At 57.3% G+C, this 13,736-nt stretch overlaps 7 protein-coding genes across 7 annotated transcripts; 6 read left to right on the top strand and 1 right to left on the bottom strand.

The window, feature by feature from the left end:
• Nucleotides 1-59: 59 nt before the first annotated feature.
• On the top strand, nt 60-2,566 carry PHACADRAFT_256541 (uncharacterized protein). The gene is made up of 11 exons (XM_007395975.1): nt 60-355; nt 405-544; nt 595-622; nt 676-687; nt 747-867; nt 929-997; nt 1,050-1,204; nt 1,273-1,408; nt 1,485-1,803; nt 1,872-2,154; nt 2,216-2,566. The coding sequence occupies exons 1-11, from the start codon at nt 143-145 to the stop codon at nt 2,354-2,356; spliced, it is 1,617 nt and encodes a 538-aa protein (XP_007396037.1). The 5' UTR covers nt 60-142; the 3' UTR covers nt 2,357-2,566.
• A 251-nt stretch (nt 2,567-2,817) lies between these two features.
• On the top strand, nt 2,818-4,410 carry PHACADRAFT_144419 (uncharacterized protein; the record flags this gene model as incomplete). Its single annotated transcript, XM_007395974.1, has 4 exons — nt 2,818-2,913; nt 3,004-3,284; nt 3,366-3,847; nt 3,906-4,410. 4 exons carry the CDS (start codon nt 2,818-2,820, stop codon nt 4,154-4,156), a joined length of 1,110 nt encoding a protein of 369 aa, XP_007396036.1. The 3' UTR covers nt 4,157-4,410.
• Nucleotides 4,411-5,681: 1,271 nt separating this feature from the next.
• Nucleotides 5,682-7,978, top strand: PHACADRAFT_121497 (uncharacterized protein). The gene is made up of 5 exons (XM_007395973.1): nt 5,682-6,116; nt 6,175-6,349; nt 6,411-6,767; nt 6,826-7,370; nt 7,425-7,978. Exons 1-5 carry the CDS (start codon nt 5,955-5,957, stop codon nt 7,797-7,799), a joined length of 1,614 nt encoding a protein of 537 aa, XP_007396035.1. The 5' UTR covers nt 5,682-5,954; the 3' UTR covers nt 7,800-7,978.
• A 113-nt stretch (nt 7,979-8,091) lies between these two features.
• On the top strand, nt 8,092-10,013 carry PHACADRAFT_173871 (uncharacterized protein). The gene is made up of 6 exons (XM_007395972.1): nt 8,092-8,159; nt 8,215-8,408; nt 8,465-8,586; nt 8,644-8,878; nt 8,938-9,158; nt 9,214-10,013. The coding sequence occupies exons 1-6, from the start codon at nt 8,143-8,145 to the stop codon at nt 9,949-9,951; spliced, it is 1,527 nt and encodes a 508-aa protein (XP_007396034.1). The 5' UTR covers nt 8,092-8,142; the 3' UTR covers nt 9,952-10,013.
• Nucleotides 10,014-10,022: 9 nt separating this feature from the next.
• On the bottom strand, nt 10,023-11,151 carry PHACADRAFT_256536 (uncharacterized protein). The gene is made up of 2 exons (XM_007395971.1): nt 10,271-11,151; nt 10,023-10,238 (listed from the first exon to the last, which is right to left on the bottom strand). The coding sequence occupies exons 1-2, from the start codon at nt 10,664-10,666 to the stop codon at nt 10,047-10,049; spliced, it is 588 nt and encodes a 195-aa protein (XP_007396033.1). The 5' UTR covers nt 10,667-11,151; the 3' UTR covers nt 10,023-10,046.
• A 700-nt stretch (nt 11,152-11,851) lies between these two features.
• On the top strand, nt 11,852-12,297 carry PHACADRAFT_256532 (uncharacterized protein). Its single transcript, XM_007395970.1, has one exon. It carries the CDS (start codon nt 11,987-11,989, stop codon nt 12,182-12,184), a length of 198 nt encoding a protein of 65 aa, XP_007396032.1. The 5' UTR covers nt 11,852-11,986; the 3' UTR covers nt 12,185-12,297.
• Nucleotides 12,298-12,343: 46 nt separating this feature from the next.
• Nucleotides 12,344-13,710, top strand: PHACADRAFT_256531 (uncharacterized protein). Its single transcript, XM_007395969.1, has 6 exons — nt 12,344-12,365; nt 12,421-12,797; nt 12,856-12,944; nt 12,998-13,122; nt 13,174-13,310; nt 13,364-13,710. The coding sequence occupies exons 2-6, from the start codon at nt 12,648-12,650 to the stop codon at nt 13,565-13,567; spliced, it is 705 nt and encodes a 234-aa protein (XP_007396031.1). The 5' UTR covers nt 12,344-12,365; nt 12,421-12,647; the 3' UTR covers nt 13,568-13,710.
• Nucleotides 13,711-13,736: the final 26 nt, after the last annotated feature.

Raw genomic sequence — 13,736 nt, 5'->3', positions numbered from 1 at the left:
CGGCTTCTGCTGACTAGACCTCCCGGGTCGGACGCTTCACCGCTTATCACAGTGCTTACAGCTTACAGCGTCCTACGCCCTTCGTTTATATGCGACCTGCTCAGGGATTTATTCGTCTACCCTTTCGTCCGCCGTGGTCGCCATGTCTGTCCAAGTAATTCCTCGTGTGCGCGACGAAGAGGAGGCCGGTTCCACGCACAGCTCCAAGTCGGAACCTCAAGCCTCCCAGGCCGTCACGTCCAAGTATCCCGGCACGGGCACTCCGGACGATCCGTATGTCATCTACTGGGACGTTGGTGATCCTGAAAACCCTTTCAATTGGTCGACCAAGCGCAAGTGGGCCATCACCCTCCAGGTAACTCCTCCCGTCAATGACCGTCTCGCCAATGTTAACATCCTTGTAGATGGCCATAGGCACATGGACTGTATCCTTCTGTAGCAGTTCATACTCGGGAGGTCTCAACGCAATGGCCAAGGAGCTCCACATGTCCCAAGAAGTGGCCATACTCGGCGTGTCCCTCTATGTGCTTGGCTTCGGTCTTGGGTAGGTTCAGTCCTCTGCGCAACGTGACCGATCACCAACGTCTGCTCTAGACCGCTGGTCTTCGCACCGATGAGCGAGGCAAGTGCACCTTCTCTCGTAACCTCTGGACGTATGCTGACCACCCTGTGAAGTTGTACGGTAGAGTGAGTGTCGACCCGTCTCGTCCGTCTCGTCCGACATTGACGGACTATGTGGAGCACAGCGTATGATCTTCCTGTCAACCTACAGCATCTATACTCTCTTCCATCTCGGAGGTGCCCTGGGTCACAACACCGCGACAATCCTCTCGACCCGCTTGCTTGCAGGAATCTTTGGTTCCTCGCGTACGCAAGCCCGCATCTCTCTTGCGCGTTCGACTACAGGCTGACCCCCAGTTTTCTGCAGCACTAACAAATGCCAGTGGGGTTCTCGCTGATATGTGGGTTCCGCGAGATCGCGGCGTGGTGTCCGCAAGTACGCTATCTACACTTGCTCCTCACACTGGCCCGCTGACATGATCGTTTAGTCTATGCCACGGCCCCATTCATGGGTCCCGTCATAGGCCCCATAGTCGGCGGCTGGATCGTCCAGACCCGCTTGGGCTGGCGGTTCAACTTCTGGCTCATGTTCATCTTCTCCGTCCTCTCGCTGGTACTCGGCTACTTTGTCATGTCGGAAACGGTTCGGCCCTCAGGCTACCGCATTTGTTCCGTCGTCCGCTGACGCACCCTGCCCCTCCCTAATTTTAGTACGCGCCCGCGTTGCTGAGGAGAAGAGCGCGGAAGCTGAGCGCGGCGAGCGGACAGTGCTACGTCTCGACCTTCGACACCGGCCGCAAGATGCTGCTGTGGCAGAAGCTCCGGCTGAACCTGAAGCGACCTTTCAGTGAGTCCGTTCTGAGACGCCGCCAGCCGCAGCCTCCAGCCTCCTGCCCGCTGACCCCCCGCTGTCTCTTCGCCAGTATTCTTGTTCACAGAGCCGATCGTGTTGCTCTTCGCGCTGTACGTCTCGATCGTCTACGCCACGCTGTACGCCTTCTTCGCCGCGTTCCCGATCGTCTTCCAAGACGTGCGCGGCTTCTCGCCTGGTGAGGGCGGGCTCGCGTTCCTCGGCGTCGGCGCAGGCGTCGTGTTCGGGACGTCACTCGCGCCGTACCAGAACAGGCTCTACTGGAGGGCGATGGACAAGAGCGAGACGGGCAAGGCGCCGCCAGAGGCACGGCTGTACATGCCCATGATGGGCGCGCTCATGTGTCCGCTCGGGCTCTTCTGGTTCGCCTGGTAAGCCTTGCGCGCCTCTCCCCCTCCTTTCCGTCCACTTGTTAAACCGACAGACGGGGCTGCCACAGGACGAGCCTCCCGCCGGTGCCGTGGATCGTGCCGATCCTGGGCGGGTTCCCGTTCGGGTGCGGCATCGCGCAGATCATGCAGGGCGTCGTGCAGTACATCATGGACGCGTACACGATCTACTGCGCGAGCGCGATCGCGTCGACGGTCATCCTGCGCTCGGTCATGGCCGCCATCTTCCCGCTCATCAGCCCGACGATGTACGCGCACCTCGGCGACCAGTGGGCCACCTCCGTCTTCGCGTTCCTCTCGCTCGCGTGCATGCCGCTGCCGTTCTTGTTCTATGTGAGTGGGTCGTGTGTGACGCGCCGGGAGCGATGAGGGTTGACGGATGTGTTTGTTGCAGAAATACGGGCCGCTGATACGGAGCAGGTCGAAGTTTGCTAGCAGCCAGCTGAGCGGCGCCACGCTGATACCGTCGCCCCTCGAGACTGTGCAAGAAAAGGGAAAGCATGCCGGGCACACCCAGAGCAAGGCCGCATCCTAGGATCTCCAGCCTTGCGCCGGACTACAGGCCGCTTCCCCAAATCTAAAACATAGAAGACTTTCTTCATCTAGTCATTGGATACATAATGCTTCCCATCAGCCACTCGGCACACTAGTAGTACTAATCGTTGGATTCCCTCAAGCAAGATATATCGCCCATAGACAATTTGACGCTGTTACGTATGCCTAGAGACGAAATTTACGAATTTCACGCTTCGATGTGCATGCCTGTCTTCTGCCCGCGCGTCCTCGGGTAGCGGTTGCTCGCCAATCTGACCGCCTTAGCGATCGCGCTCACCAAGCAATGCGTGGGCGCTTAATGTAGCTTACATACGGACCTCCGCGGTGCGCGATATCTATCGGGCCCGCGACCTGCGTGCAACATGACTCCTCAACTCGCTCGTCCGCACACAACTCGCGTCTGCTCCAACCACTAGCGTGAAACGGCAAAGCAACAGCACGATGGCGACAAGCAAGCCGCTGTACCTGGACACCCCGCTGGTGTACTCGAAGCACATCTCGCATGCGCTCGGGGCGAACGTCTACCTCAAGCTTGACGTGCGTTTTTCTTTTGCATCCGACTCTCCTCCGGCACGTCCTGAGGTTTCGCTCACGGCGGCGGGATCACAGGCCCTCCAGCCGTCACAGTCCTACAAGTACCGCGGCATCTCGCGCTTCGTCCAGAAGGCCCTCGAAGAGCACGGCCCGCACGTCCACCTCGTCGCCGCCTCGGGCGGGAACGCGGGGCTCGCGGCCGCCTGCGCGGGCAAGGCCCTCGGGCTGCGCTGCACGATCTTCCTGCCCGAGGGCGCGTCGGCGTCAACGCTCGACTTCCTCAAGATGGAGGGCGCGGAGGTCGTCGAGCGCGGGAGCTGCTACCAGCACGCGCTCGACGCGGCGATCGAGCTCGTCCGGTCTTCGAAAGACGCGTGAGTTGTCCCCCTCTTGCCCTGCTCCGTCACACACGCGCAAACCAGTCTCCTAACGTCGCGAAACACACAAAACAAAAGCGTGATGGTGCCGGCGTACGACGAGCCGCTGCTCTGGGACGGCCACGCGTCGATGGTCGCCGAGTGCGCAGCGCAGCTGCCCGCAGGCGTGGCACGGCCCGACGCCGTCGTGTGCTGCGTCGGCGGCGGCGGGCTCGCAGGCGGCGTCATGCTCGGGTGCGCGCGCGCCGGCTGGGACGCCGTCCCGCTCGTCGCGGTCGAGACGCACGGCTCGAGCTGCTTCTACCAGTCGCTCGCGCTCAACGCGGGGAGCGCGTTCCCCGGCGCGCCGCTGCCGCCGCGCGCGGGCACCGAGGCGCTGCACGACGCGGCGCACGACGTCCGCTACGCGCGCCTCGCGACGCTCACGTCCAAGGCGACGTCGCTCGGCGCGTCGTGGCCGAGCCCCGGCGTCGTGAAGATGGCGCTCGAGAGGGCGGGCGGTGTCAGGTCGGTCTGTGTCTCGGACGAGATGGCGATGGAGGTCGCCGTGCGGTTCGCAGGTGCGCACGCTCTCGTTCGCCTTTTGCTTCACCCACAGTCTCACGTCCCACACGAAAGACGAACACAAGATCATGGCCGAGCTCGCATGCGCGGCGACTCTCGCGCCCGCCTACTACAAAGAACTCTTCGACAAGCTTGTACCGCCGAAGCCGAACGGCGAACCACGTAACGTGATCTTTATCGTGTGCGGCGGCTTCAAGGTCTCTGTCGCGGAGCTCATGGAGTATGCCAAAACCGCGGCAGGAGACAAGGCACCAGACTGGGAGGTCTTGTGCAACGGAGAGCGGTGGAGTATCTTGAAACAGTAGAACCGAAAACACATTGGGTGCATCTTACAATGTAGAATTCCCCATATATCCTGGAGTTTTGTACGAAAAGCCATCCTATCTTTAATGTCGGGTCTGTGTGCATAGAGTTAACGTTACGATGACTTTGTCGCGTCCGCCACCTCGCTCTCTCGCCGAGCCTTGGCTGCGAGTCGTTCTGCCTTGATACGCGCCAGCTCTTCCTTGAGGGTTACTTTGTCGTTGGGTAGATTCTGCAGAATCCCGTGGTCAGAGGCGTTGCTCGACGTGCAAAGCGGGCAGGTGTGGGAAGCATGTACTCACCCTCACGAGGTTCTCCTCAGGAGGAAAGATCTTCTCCTTATACTATGAACCAACAATCAGTCCCGCCCGCGGTGCTTCAGCCTACAGTACGTGCACTCACCGGCAACACATTCTTCTGGTACCAGTCGGGGTTGCCAAAGTGTGCCATGACGAGGATGGGTATGAAGACATAGGTAGCGAACTTGAAAACCTCGAGGTTGGGTCCCCCCATCGCGACGTATGCTGACCAGCAGAGCAAGAGAGCAACCGTCGGGCTGTTCAGGGAAGATGGTGGACGGGGCCAGGCTGGCCGAGTTCGCGTAATGCCGCTCTCGGTAGAAGCGCCATCATCGCTAGGCGCTTATGCGACTCCTCCCGCGGGCTGACCGTGGTACTTGGAAATCACTACGACACCATTGTGGTTCCTAATAGCGGCGCAAATGGCTGCGTTAATAAAGTAAGTAATGCGGCACTGACTGCGTCCCGCCGCACGGCATTGGAGTAAGAAGTCGGCGACTCCAGATTTTGTCTTTCATGCCCACACCGTCTTTGGGTTCATACAATTGGCGTTCACCATTGCGTTTGCTGGAGCACTGTCGCAGGTATGGGGCACTGGCCATATATAAACGACGGCTGCGATCTTTAAATATATCATCCATATGAATCCCATTCGTTCATGCATCCCACCCATGCCGTATCTGTAGCTGCGACATCTTTGTAAATGACATTTTGCTGTGCAGAGGTCTCACCGTGGATCGAGCCAGACTCCACGGTTCGCAGTCCAGAAAACTGTGCACCTTCGACTGTCGCTATCTATTGCGCCACTGAGCTTCTCTGGCTGGGTTAGCACGGTGGGCATCTACACGTGTGTACTCTAAACACTACGGCTCAGGAACGACTCCAAGAACGGTGGCCATTGTCCCTCAAACAGCTGATGTGTACGTGTGGTTGCGGCCGGCCTTGAGGTCGCCGTGGGGCTGCAATTGGTTGCACCGACGAAATTCCATGTACTGTTCCTCGCGCGTCATCACAACCTTGTTTGTGCTATTCTAGTCCTCGATCTCGCGGTGAACTGTGGCGAAAGACAAGTCAGTGTGAGCAACTTTTCGCGCAGAGAGCTGAACCGTGGACACGACTCTCAAAGACGTGGATGCTCAAGACGGTCTGAGCACGGGCAGGGCAGAGAGGTTTTGCCGGAGAGCGACGGCGGATGTGTGCATGACGTCTGCGGAGCGATGGGATGTACCTTTTTACTGCTATTTCTGGACGCGCACCATGTCGTCAGAACCACCGTGTGTGCAATTTCAGATTACCATGTCCTATAAAACATGCCGCCCAGGTCAAAGACGGCCTTCAAAATCCCCTTCCCTCTCCTCTCCAGGCCAACGTAGTGCGATATGGTCCTCTCCAAGGTCTGTCTCGCCCCCTGTGGAGAACACGCGCGTCGATGCTGACTTGCAGCGATGTAGGGTATTGATCCTGATGTTCTCATCCAGCAGTCAAAGGTGCGCTGGGAGCGATGGCCGGCGAGCGTATAGGGGGCTTATGCAGTCGACAGGATAACCATGCTGTGCATGGACACAGGAACCATCTCCACAGCTCGAATGGGCACCATTTAGTAAGCCCATACGGGGCTCGCTACGGCACTGAGACTGTTCCCAAGTTCAGTTTACCCCGCAAGGTGCGTCGACCCTCAGCTGTTGCGCCAGTCGCAAACACTCCTGACACGCCGCTTCAAGGGATCCGACGCGAAGGCCGCGTACCAGCTCATCCATGATGAGCTCACGCTCGACGGCTCGCCTGGCTTGAACCTCGCATCCTTCGTCCACACCTGGATGCCTGAGGAGGCCAACAAGCTCATGATGGAGAACATATCGAAGAACTTGATCGACCAGGACGAATACCCCATGACTCGTGCGCACATATTCCGCTTCTGCCTTTCCTTTCAGCATTTTGACCACTTGTGAGTATGCAGAAAAGATCCACACGCGCTGCATCTCCATCCTTGCCAGCCTTTGGAACGCCCCTGACTCGCATAACGCGATCGGTACCGCGACGACCGGCTCCTCTGAGGCTATACAACTTGGTGGCCTTGCGATGAAGCGCATCTGGCAAGAGAAGCGCAAGGCGGCGGGCAAGTCCATCCACGAGCCCGGTCCGAACATCGTCATGGGTGCCAACGCCCAGGTCGCACTCGAGAAGTTCGCGAGATACTTCGAGGTCGAGTGCAGGCTTGTGCCCATTTCCAAGGAGAGCAGCTACTGCCTCGATCCCAAGAAGGCGATGGAGTATGTCGACGAGAACACTATTGGTGTCTACGTCATCCTTGGAAGTACGGCTCGTTCCCCTATCACCGCTTGCGTACGTTATTGACGACAAGGCATTTATAGGCACTTACACTGGTCACTACGAGCCTGTGAAGGCGATGTCTGATCTTCTCGACGAGTACGAAGCTAGAACTGGCCATTCCGTCCCCATCCATGTTGATGGTGCCTCCGGCGCTTTCGTTGCGCCTTTCGCCAACCCGAAGCTCCTGTGGGACTTTCGCCTTCCGCGTGTCGTCTCCATTAACACTTCCGGGCACAAGTTCGGACTGGCATACGTCGGTGTCGGCTGGGTTGTCTGGAGGGGCAAGGACTTTCTGCCGAAGGACCTCATCTTCGAGCTGCACTACCTGGGATCGGTCGAGTATTCGTTCTCGCTCAACTTCTCGCGTCCGGCGCACCCGATTATCGCGCAATACTTCAACTTCTTGCATCTCGGGTTCGAGGGTTACAAGGCGATCACGCTCGACGACATGAAGAACGCTCGTCTGCTCAGCCGAGCGTTGGAGAACAGTGGCCTGTTTGAGGTTTTGAGCGACATCCACCGCCCGGTTGAGGGCTTGGCGGCTAGCATTAAAGGTGCCGTCTCGTTCGACGAGGAGAACATCGACGTGCGTACTATTTCTCAAATCGACACGTCAAAGGCACTGCTAACAAACCGACAGAATTACATACCCGGTCTTTCGGTCGTCGCTTTCCGCTTCTCTGAAGAATACCGCGCCCAAAATCCCGACGTGAAGCAGAAATGGGTGCAGACCCTCCTGCGCGCCAAGGGCTGGATCGTTCCGAACTACGAGCTCGCCCCCGACCTGGAGAACATCGAGATCCTCCGCGTTGTCGTGCGCGAGAGCGTCACGGCCGACATGATCGACGGCCTCGTCGGAGACCTTGTGGAGGTCGCCGACCAACTCGCGCAGACAGACTCGCCTGTGCACGCGTTGGCCGCACTCGGGAATAAACACTCGACTGAGGCGCACCACGGCAAACTCCCCGACGGCCACGGAAGCAAGTCCAACGGTACCTATGCCAGGACGTGTTAGACTGTGGTGGCTTGGGGCGACGATCACTAGCTTATATCCGCGGGAGGAGTGCCGTGACGAAGCTTGTACGATTTGTGAACAGAGATGGTGTAAAAAGGAAGCCTGTAGAATTATATCAATTATAACCATGTGTTTGAATCTTGCACTGCGTGTCCAATGTTCTGAATGTTGAGGGCGCGAGGAAAAGCCGCAGGACGCGTCACTTCCATCATGCCCACGCAGGTGACAGTGACAGTCACAAACGCGACGCGTCGTGCTGGCGTTCAAATTAGCTCGCGTCTTGTTCTCGACTTTTGCCACGCCCGTTCCAGACTGGCCTGCTTGCAGCCACCAGGCTCCAAAAATGCCAGAATCTCCGCTGTACAGATAATCAAAGCTTGCATATACGCTGAAACAATTTACTGACTTTTTGTAGACCTGTTCCAGACACACCCCTTGTACGCGCAGCGACTTCAGTGCTGCCTCCGACAGAGAAGACGCCATCGTTCGCCATCAACTCCGCAAACAAATCATACAAGCACCAGTATGCAAACATTTACTTTGTGCGGCTACGACTGCTCCGCGGTTTTGTCGAAGAGAACGCGAAGCGGTTGTGGAAAGAAGCCGCGGGTACATAGTCCGTTTCATTCAACATCCCGAATTTGTTGGCTCAGCGGCTTGTTCAGGTGATCCTGTGTTTGTACCCAGGGTTCTGGAGGTGCAAACTGGGCAGCTGTGCTATGTTGTTGGCACGGTGTACATGGACATGCCCTTGAAGCCGAACGTCCTTGATGACGTTGCTCGAGATGTATGTACCTGCTATTCTGCGCCCGGCTACCGCAAGTAACACGATTAATCACCACAGCATTCGATACCTGCACCGCCGCCGCAACAAAAGTACTGCTCCGAAAAAGACAGCGTCATGCTCGAAGACGAGTCGGGCCGCATTCGCCTCGTCGGCGAGCGGCTCAAGTCTGCGCGGGTAGTCACTGGCGTCATCATGGGTGCGCTCGGCCTGGAGACTGCGAACGGCGACTTCGAGGTTGTAGACTTCTGCTTTGCGGAGATGCCTCCACAACATAAGGAGGCGGATAACGATCGTAAGATTGTTGTCATAATTCTGACCTTCGATGTACTCATCTTGACCTCTCGAGATCAGGAGAATCAAATTCAGACGAATGGATTGCGGTCGTTTCTGGGCTCGACGTTGGGGCCCTCGACCCACCGGACGCGCAGCTCCAGATGCTGTCAGAATACCTGACCGGAGAGGCATGCGGATCAGACGAACAATCTGGCGCGGCACGGATATCGCGTCTCATCATCGCTGGCAACTCGCTCGCACCTGTTGTGGTGGAGACACAAGAGCCAGAAAAGAAACCGGTCAGTGATCTCATGCCCTAGTCAAACGGGCGTATCTGACTGAAATCCTCGGCAGCGGCGTGGACAAGAGGTGCCTACGTTCTCAACGCATCCCCTACGGGTGCTCTCAACGCACCTGACTGATATTGCGCACAGCGTGCCCATTCACCTCCTCCCTGGCGCCGCAGATCCTTCGGGGACGATTATTCCTCAACAATCCCTTCCGCGCGCCATGTTCGGCGCCGCTGCGTCTTACGCATCCTTCTCATGCGAGACGAACCCCACGTACATCCATGTCGGCGCATTCGAAGACACGTCCTCGTCCAACACCAAGTCCAACGGCAGAGCCTCAACATCGAAGCCAAAATCGGGCAGATCATCGACGCCATCGCGCACGATCCTAGCGCACTCGGGCCAGCCGCTGGACGACATGTTCAAGTACCTGCCTTCGCCGCCCGCGACGCGACTCTCTATCGCAGAGGCAACGCTTCGCTGGCGCCACATCGCGCCGACGGCGCCCGACACGCTCTGGTGCCACCCGTACTTTACGACCGACCCGTTCATACTCACGGAGACGCCGGATTTGTACATCGTGGGGAACCAGCCGGAGTTCGGCACCAAGATGGTCAGGGCGACGGAGGAGAGCGAAGGACGCTGCAGGATCGTGCTCGTGCCGCAGTTCAAGCATTCCGGAACCGTCGTGCTGGTCAACTTGCGGACTTTGAGTGTCAGGACGGTAAGCTTTGCGGCGCATGGAATGAGAAGTGGCGGGGAGAGGCCTGTGCAAGACATTGCAGAAGCACCGGCGAGCTAGTACACCGGTTACCACCTGTATTGACTATTGCTGCTTCTTATGCTGCAGTTCGCGGGTTTTCTCACAGGGCAATTGGGACAAACCACTGGTTTGATTCAAAAGACAGCATGCGCTAGAGATACAAATGATCCGAGGAGAACTTCGCGACGCATGTAAGCTGAGGCGCGAAGAGAACCTCGCGGAGCTGGGCCACGGATGACTCTCTGCGGCGCAGGGACGGGCGCGTAGGCGAAACGTCCCGGAGTACCCCTTCTTCTGAAGCGAAGTCCCCAGTGTTCGACAGCAGGCTGACCTCTGACATCGTCGAGCATTCGGTGACGCGTGGCAGGGTCATGCGAGGGGGCGAGAGGCGATAGTTCCTTGGGGGCACGGGCAGCCCAGAGCACATGCGGCGGGCGGGCGGGCAGAGATGCGACTCTGTCACCGCGACGTGACGATCGCACTGGCGATGACTGTATGACGGCGCTCGCTGGAGCGAGCGTCCACACTTTGCGTCGTGGACACGTTTGCCCTTGGCAGACGGTCCAGATTGGCAGGGTTTGCCGCGTGCATGGGAGGATCGTCTGACGATGGACGAGTGAACGTCCATGTCCGAGGACGAACGCGAGGGGTGTGCGTTGCCACCACGATGACCCGAGGACGGGGTTCGCGAAGCGTCTGAAGTGTATATCGCGGGCACGAGCAGCGCGAGCGACTGCTTCAAGACCAGGACCATGGTTGTGGTAAAATCGGGTGAGTATGAGAGATTTGGCACTGTTTGAGATTGTGAATGTACGAAGGCAAGAGTGTTCTGAGGAAGAATTGCAAAGTTGTCGTGAATTTATAGTCGCAAATGGACGTCGCGGCTATGATCGAGCTCTCTGACGAGCCGTTGATCGTACACAGAGACCAACGTCAGCGTCGTCATCGCCGTCATCGCCGTCGTTGTACTTTGGCGCGTAGTCCAAATACCAATGATAGGCCTGCGACCTGCGGTCTTGTCTGACATGCGAAACTTGAAGAAAAATATCGTAACACGGATGTTCAACGTTCAGCAATCGCTGGCAGCCTGCCCCGGTTGCATAGCATTATTTCGAGAAGGCTGAAGCTGTCTGAGTCAAGGGAAACGTACGTTGGGAAAACGGAGCGGGACGACATGAGCATTTCCCGATCTTGTCATGTGAAATTGGAAGGCATCTACGGCCATCTACAGCCATCTACAGCTCTCCTAGCGTTAACGCTATGAATTCTCAAGCTCTCAAGGCTGCGACATACCCGGATGCTGACTGAGATATTCATCTAATGGTCATCACTGCCCTTCAGCCGGTATTCGTTACGATTCTTCTCACACTAGTGCGTACACCCCCGTAACCACCGTCTGTAGACCACATTTCTCACCGCGCGCATCGGATACCCGCGATAGGTTGGGAAAACAGCGGGACACGCTTGATGCATGAGCTGATACCGCGCGGGCTGCGCAGCTGCGACCGGCAGGTGTGCGACCATTTTGCGATCGAGTTTGCGCAGCATCGATCGAGGCAGTTATTCTCCTCTGGAGAGTCGGTCATTTGATGTTCACGGGGTCATCTAGATGGCCTAGTCAGCCAGGGTGTTCCGCCTCGAAGGCCCAATGATCATCGTTGCGTGCTTACTGCTACCTTGTGGACCAATTTACGAACGTGGAGTGGATGCTGCGGAAGGGTCGCGATAGGAATAGGCGAAGACGTTGAGCCGCATCAGGCATGAGACTCTCAGGTCAGTCACCCACGGGCGATGCGCCATGGGAATGTTCGAGGAGAGACAACAGCATCCGCTGATCGAAGAAGCGCCGAAGGCTATCTCGCACTGCCATTTCCGGCTGCTGCGGCCGTGTGCTGTTCAATCTCCGCTTGAACCTCAGAGTGCCTCGGCCAGGTGCCTGATTCCCCGTGGTGGCACTGCACATCTGTAAACCCGCGGTGGGCGGTAAATCGCTCGTAATGTCGGACAGAGCAGGAACGAGCTCTGGTTGCTAGAAGTTCAAGCTCATACTGAAGATGCGGACGAACAACAGAGAATGAGCGAACGAAGCGCGTACTTATGTGAGCGTATTGAAACGGCCCAAAAGCGGCGGAACTATCTCATCGTCGGGCAGGACAACGCACCGGTAATTCTAGCATCACCAAGGGCCTCACACAACTATGCTCTGCTCATTATTGTAGCTGTCACCAGCATGCTCGTACCAGCCTCTACGCACGCCAGCTGCTTTTCTTGATGGATCGCAGCTCAGGAAGGTCGTCAGACACGCTAGAACGGCGCGTAAGTTCTCATGCCTGTGAGTACAGTGGTGCACGCATAGCATCGTGAAATTGAGTCTTCCCATCCGATTTTACTTCTTGCAGGCGTGGCTACCAGCACTTCAAATCCGGTGACCATGCTGTGAACAAATCCGCCAGGTATGTGAGATAGTTCCCGCAGTCATACGTTTACGCTCACAACACTCCCTTCCAGTCAAGCAGAGATCTGAGATTGTTGCTTGTTCCCAGCTTTGCGCAGCTATGGATTGACAGACGGAAGTGCTGGTCTTGTGGGACACTTCTTTTCTTGCAGGAGACAATACTTCTCACCAGCTCGGACGCTCGTTCCTACGGTCGAGTATAAGATCGTGAAGCGAATTCAAGTGGCAAGACAAGAAGCACACTCTCACCATCTCAGTCTACGACCCGACGCTCGCAGCGATGTTCAAGGCCGCCCTCGCCCTCGCTCTTTTCCCTTTGGCTCTCGCCTCCCCGCAGCTCTACGGGCCACCTCCAGGCCCTGCCACCCCCACCACCTCCTCGGTATCCAGCGCCGCATCATCTGCGGCGGCGAACTCGAATGAGATTATTGTGAGTATGGTTATTTTATTCGTTTCATTGACTCAATACTTACTACGTACGTGCAAAGGTCCAAGTCGGCGCGAACGGTGGCATCAGCTACACACCTTCGGATATCCAGGCTCCGGTTGGCACCCTTGTCACCTTCAGCTTCCAGGCGTATGTATTTAAGTTTCTGCTCTGAAGGATCCTGATTTTTACGCCCTTTGCAGGTCAATCCAGCATTCTGTCACCCAGATGTCGTTTGCTGACCCATGCACGCCTATGTCGGGTGGCTTCGACTCTGGCTTAACCATGGATACCACCTTCTCTGTCAATGTTACTGATGCTAGCACCCGTAAGTTCGGGTATACCGCGCACCAGCCGTCCTGCTGACTTAGTCGTTCAGCCGTTTACTTCGCCTGTAAGTTCCCGACACATTGTGGTCTTGGTATGGCTGGCACCATCAACGCGCCATCAAGTGGCAACGGCTCCAACTCTGCCTTTTTGGCTGCTGCTTCTGCCATCGGCGCCAGCGAGCAGACCGTGAGTTCTAATCCATCCAACTAACGCACCCGCACTAATGCGATCACTCGCAGATTACCGACAACGGCCCCCAGACTGGCGGTGTCGGCGCGGTCGCGACTGCTGGCCCCACAAGTGGCACTCCCTCCGTCGCGGGCTCTTCCCCCACCAGTGGCTCTTCCTCGACAGGATCTTCCTCAGGTGCTTCGTCACTGGCTTTCAGCAGCGTCTTGGCAGTACTTGGTGTTGTTGCTGGCGTCTTCGCCGTTGCCCTCTAGACATTTCCAGGGCGCAGCCTGCACATCCCCGCACGTCAGGGCGTAGACGGATTCCTACCATCGCTTCGAAGTCTCATGTAGATTTTTTTACTCGGACATAATCATGCTTGTCTATACCCGTCGAGTGAAACCGTTCGTGATTCGCTGGCGGTGGCTATGAGAACTCCCT

This window comes from Phanerochaete carnosa (assembly GCF_000300595.1).
Source record: "Phanerochaete carnosa HHB-10118-sp unplaced genomic scaffold PHACAscaffold_5, whole genome shotgun sequence".
Taxonomy (NCBI): domain Eukaryota; kingdom Fungi; phylum Basidiomycota; class Agaricomycetes; order Polyporales; family Phanerochaetaceae; genus Phanerochaete; species Phanerochaete carnosa.
This window is presented reverse-complemented; position numbering and strand designations above follow the sequence as displayed.